At 42.7% G+C, this 5,449-nt stretch overlaps 1 protein-coding gene across 1 annotated transcript in view; it reads left to right on the top strand.

The window, feature by feature from the left end:
• Nucleotides 1-4,909, top strand: part of LOC103727361 (glutathione S-transferase alpha-3) — a 25,916-nt gene extending 21,007 nt beyond the window's left edge. The window contains exons 6-7 of the mRNA XM_008825202.3: nt 2,590-2,721; nt 4,534-4,909. Coding sequence (XP_008823424.1) covers nt 2,590-2,721; nt 4,534-4,653 — 252 coding nt within the window. The 3' untranslated portion in view covers nt 4,654-4,909. The remainder of the gene's footprint in view (nt 1-2,589; nt 2,722-4,533) is intronic.
• The last annotated feature ends 540 nt before the right edge of the window (nt 4,910-5,449 follow it).

The raw sequence follows: 5,449 nt of genomic DNA on the forward strand, positions 1-5,449 counted from the left end.
CATCTCAAAATGGCTGTGTTGGACAAACCATACACACTGATGAGGTAGAATGAAGCAACCGGTACATATTTAAGCATTATCAAATTGATGTTTGCAGCTTTTAGCATAATCAGTTAAGGAAAACTGTGATGCTTTAGTTACTGACTGAGGAATTCTAGGCAGAAGATCTCTCTCTTTAAAAAAAAATCTATCCTGTTGTTTATTAAGTAGTTAAATTTATCTTTGTATTACCATACATTTTACATTAGTCTGTGTTAGTGACTCTACTCAGTATTGTGACCAAATAGAAAAATCCCATTAACTACTTTTACTATAGACAGTAATACCCTCTGTTGAAATTTGTTTACACCTTAGCTGTTTTTAATTGTGCAGTACATTTACTCTTAGGCTGTTTTGTTGTGTTCCTTTTCTTATCACAGCATCAGGGGGCCAGCCTGAACCTGTAAAAGTCTTGGAGAACATATCTTGAGATAATAGGCTTGAGTCTGAGGTGGGAGGGCCAATCCCATCTCTAGAGTCAGTGTCTCAGTGAGCTGAAACAGCATGTGACAATTTAACAATATAATTAATACAAAAAGGCATTTGTTTTTCTTTAGCCTAAAAGTTTTTAATTGTTTATCCACATTTTACTTTTAAACTAAGGCAAGACTATTAACTCGCATGGTGAATTTCTTTGAAGAGGGCTGGGGGGGGGAAGGCCATGACCCGCGCCACGCCGTGCACACCCTTGGTGCAAGCCAGCCGCCATCTGGGTGCATGTGGCACGGAGGCACTTCTCCCCAAAGGGAAGCCTGCAGGGACATGGATGACTATGGGAGAAAGCCCTCCACACAGGGCAGTTGTCTCAGATGTGCCCCTTCCCCAAGAAAATGTTTACAGGAAAAAAAAATGGATTTTAAAATCTTTTTCCCATTTGTCCATGGGGAAGCTGCCTTAAATTCTTTAAATGCTCCACAGCCACCTGCTGCTTTAAGTCCCTTGTTTTTGTTTGGTTATTTTGTTTTTTTTGTTTGTTTGTTTTCTTTCTTTCCCTCTCTCTCACAGGGCAGGCCAATTTAAATTCTCATCTAACTCGTTTGGCCTGAACCTGAATGCCCTGAGGCAAGATAACAAAATGGATAAGGAAGTTTATTTGCTCTCTTAGGAGTTGAATTCAATGTGTGTGAAAATCCCTGCACAATAGAACTTTGGGGATTCTTTGTTTCTAGGGGTGTTGTTCAAGATAGAAAAGGAAAGGGGGTGAAACGCCGATTCCTAGGGGAATATTCCCGAGACCTGAAGGTCTCTGTGGATTCTTCACTAGTCCACAGTGCAAGCCTAACTGCAAGTTTCAGAGAACCGGCGACCACTCTAAGAGCACTTAACTGGTCGTTGAGTGACTGGGTTTTGCATTAGAATGATGTATAGATAGGAGGTCTTTGTCTCCACCCAGACGGGCAGTTGGAATCCTTTCAGAGGACTAAGCCTTCAGCTAAGATCAGGGAGTAGCCCTGATCAGAAAGCCTCAATTTCTCTATCTTTAACAGTCTCATGCAAAGACTCAGACTGAAAGTAAAAGGGGGAAAAGGAAGAGCTGCCAATCCTCAGAGTGGGATAGCCAAGGCAAAGCTGCCGCTACCCTCTGTAGAGGGGGTACTCACAAACTCTGTGCATTCCAGGAGCCCCACGTTGGGGGCCAGCTGTGGGTCTCTCCCTCCCCTCGTGGGCTGTTGGCCACTGACCCACAAGAACAAGGGAAGCAGAAGCGACAAATGGGGTCAGGACGTCCAATGAACATAATGGAAAAGACCTTCCAGAAGTCAGTTTCAGTGATACAGCTCGTTTATTCAGTGGGAGTCAGGGAAAAATACAGGGTGGAGATGGTAGCCAAAGCTTCACCTGATAGGTGTTCATAGCATGCTTTATTTGAATGTGGCAGGAGGACCCTATCAATCTAGCTATAGTGCAATGCCTAATTATCATACAGAAAAAATCTGGGGGTAGTTTATTGCAGGTAACTATGCTCAAGGTCATGTTCCAAATAAGACCAGGCATCTGTGCTTGGAGGCACTTTCCAGATAAGGTCAGGCAGAGAGCAGGAAGCCACCATTGAGAAAGGGAGTCCTCTGTACAGCGCCGAGCTCAGGGTCCCCCAACAAGATCCCAGAGACATAACTAGGAAATAGGGGGAGCAGAAAGAAGAGAAATGTGTTCTCTGGAAGGAGGAGTGTTTTCATGCAAGAAAAGTTACTTCCCACTAAGAGACTACAGAGAGCAGTCACCCTCAAATGTCAAGCATTGCCCTTTGAGTGTGGGAGGAGCAGAACTGGTGTGGCTAGAGCATAAAATGCAGCATAGGGTAGATGGTATAAACATCACAGGGCTGTGGAATCAAAAATAAGTGGGTGCCGCCCCTTTAACAGATGGCTTAGCAGAGATCTGCTTCTTGAGTTTCATCAGAAGTCAGGGGCCTTGAGAAAAGTGTGGAGCTCTACATCACCCAGGAAGGCAGCAGAAGGAGATTTAGTTTGAGAGACTCAAGAAAAAGCAAGGGGCCTCAGTCAGACTGTGGTAGTGTCCATGGTCTAACTAACTCCCTGAACTTTATAGGTGTTAAAGAGCCATGGACAAGATTACCTTGTTGGCAACAAGCTGAGCAAGGCTGATGTTTCCCTGGTTCAAGTTATCTACCACACAGAAGAGCTGGACTCCAGCGTTATGGCCAACTTCCCTCTGCTGAAGGTGAGTCTCAAGTCCTCAGAAAGACAGCATGTATTTTCTATCACAGAGTCCAATATTTGGACCATTAGGCTGTGTTCTGAATCAGCCCCCTCCTGCCTTTATAGCTACCTCTCTCCACAGCCATACCTCCAAAATGAGATTTTTAGACCCTGATTCTGAGATCTGAAGAGAATTTTGTATATGCAAAGAAATCTTAGGTGGCTGCTAACTCAAAAATATAGTTTGTCTTGTAGAATGATAAGAACCCAGTACAAAACTCTCTCTCTCCCTATCATGTGTTTGATCATGGTTTCTATGGGATTCCATTTATCATGACTGTGCCCCTGCCCTTCCACAGTGGGTCCATCTGAAGAGGTCTTTTTGCAGGATTCTATACTATCAGACATTGTATTTCTCTCTGTAGTGGTCCTCTTCAGACACACTTCACCTCCCCACCCAACAACTTGTGTGCGTGTGTATGTGTGTGTGTGTGTGTGTGTGTGTGGTGTACATATGTATTCATGTGGGTGTGTGAACATGTGTGATCCTGCATATGGAGGACAGAGGTAGACATAGGGTGCCTTCTTTAATTAGATTCCACTTTGTTTTTTAAAAAAAATTTTCCTTATTTTTTAGTCTTTATGTGTATGAGTGTATTGCCTGCATGTATGTGAGTGCACACATGTTGTGCATTGCCACGGAGGTCAGAAGAGGGCTTCGGACTCCCCTGGAACTGGAGTTAAGGCAGTTCATAGCTGCCATGTGGGTGCTGGCAATCAAACTCAGGTCCTCTGCAAGAGTAGTCAGTGCTGTTAATCCTGAGCCAACTCTCCAGCCCTAAAAATATATTTTTTTAATTTTGTGAGTGTTTTGCCTACATGATGTAAGTATACCGCAGGTACGTAGTGCCCCTAAGGCCAGAAGAAAGTGTCAGATCCCATGGAATTGGAGTTATAGATGCTTGTTAGTTGACATGTAGGAGCTAGGAACCAAACCCAGCTCCTTTGCAAGAGCATTAAGTGTTGTTAATATATTAATGGTTGAGCCATCTCTCCAGTCCTCAAACTTATTTTTGTCTTTTGGAGATAGGATCTCTCTGGAATGTAGAGTACTTGATTTAGCTATGCTGGCTAGCAAATAGGCTTCAGAGATCTACCTGTCTCTATCCCTCTGCCCCCACTTCAGTGCTACGGTAGTGGGCATGTACCACTGAGCTAGGTTTTACATGGGTGCTGTGGATTTAAACTCAGCTCCTGTGGATTCAAACTCAGGTCCTTATCCTTGCATAGCAAGCCCTTTGCCCACCAAGACATCTCCTCAGCCCTCTTGCTGGTTTTGTTTGACTTTGTTTTGTATAGTGCTGGGGACTGAACCTTGCACATACTAGACCAGCACTGGACTACTGGACTACACCCCCAGTCCCTGACAATTCCCACTTTTATCTCTAGAGTGAAAGTTGGTAGTGACTGGACCTAAGTTTTCCTGTTCTATATTTTTCTATTAATATTTCTAACTCCATTTTCCCATAACTTCATTTTAGCTATTTGGGTGCTTCTGGATATGTGAGAAACAAGTTGTTCATTCTTAAATCATGCAGTAGTGATAAGTCTGAAGAACTAAAGTTCAGGGAAGAAGATGGGATGCCTGGAACAGAATGGGGAAGGATGTACTGGGGAACACTTCATTTTCTCCCTCTCATCTTCTTTCTCACCGAGTATTTGTTTATAACCCCAATACTGTGCTCATTTGGTCTTCAACTGGGAGGTGTTCAGGGTTCTGAAAAAAAAGATTTTTCTTTGACTGCACTTTGAGGCTCTGATTTGTGGGTTATAGGCACTGAGAACCAGAGTCAGCAACCTCCCGACAGTGAAGAAGTTTCTGCAGCCTGGTAGCAAGAGGAAGCCTTCCGAGGATGAGAAACGCATAGAAGAAATAAAGAAAATTTTCAGTTAAATTAGGCAGAAATGGATTCATAGCACCCACAAGACCACCCTTCTAAAGCTTTGTAACAATGAAGTTCTTTGTCTAAATATTCATCTTGCTTATTATGAGGCTGATAGAGTTTCCTAAAGTTTATGTTAATTTAGGTAGGAATGACTGATACAGATGTATTGGAATGCAGTCCATCTAGTTTGGGTCAAAGTTGAAATCATTATCATGTCCTAAGACATGTTTTTGAATTTGAATAAAACATAACAAGATTCTTAGACTCTGATATATTTAATAATTGTTGCAAAAATGTCATATGCTTGTCAAAGAGAGTTACATAGAAATCTTCGCCTGCATCTCTGGCTTGTGCAAAATAGTCTTTTCCTTTGAGGCTTAGCTACCTTTCTGACTACACTCACACACACACACACACACACACACACACACACACAGTGAACATTTTTCTTCATCTATTTTTTTTTCTCCTGTTCAATTATGCAACCAGTACATTTATGTCCAACATAGAATACTCAGTGCTCCTAGGATGGGTGAATGATGAACAGATCAGATAAAGTCTCTGTCCTTATTGTACTTGCTCTAGTAAAAGTGAAAAAAAATAAACCTGAGGTAGCCTTGGACTGGAGAGATTGCTAGCAGTTAAGAGTGCTTACTGATCTTGAAGAAGGCCTGGGTTGGTTCCCAGCACTCACATCAGGCAGCTCATAACTGCCTGTAACTACAGTTCCAGAAGATCAGAGATCCTCTTCTGGTCTCCATAGGGACCTGGTACACATAGCATCATCCAGGTATACATATATAT

Source organism: Nannospalax galili, unplaced genomic scaffold, assembly GCF_000622305.1.
Source record: "Nannospalax galili isolate Female #2095 unplaced genomic scaffold, S.galili_v1.0 scaffold329, whole genome shotgun sequence".
NCBI lineage: Eukaryota > Metazoa > Chordata > Mammalia > Rodentia > Spalacidae > Nannospalax > Nannospalax galili.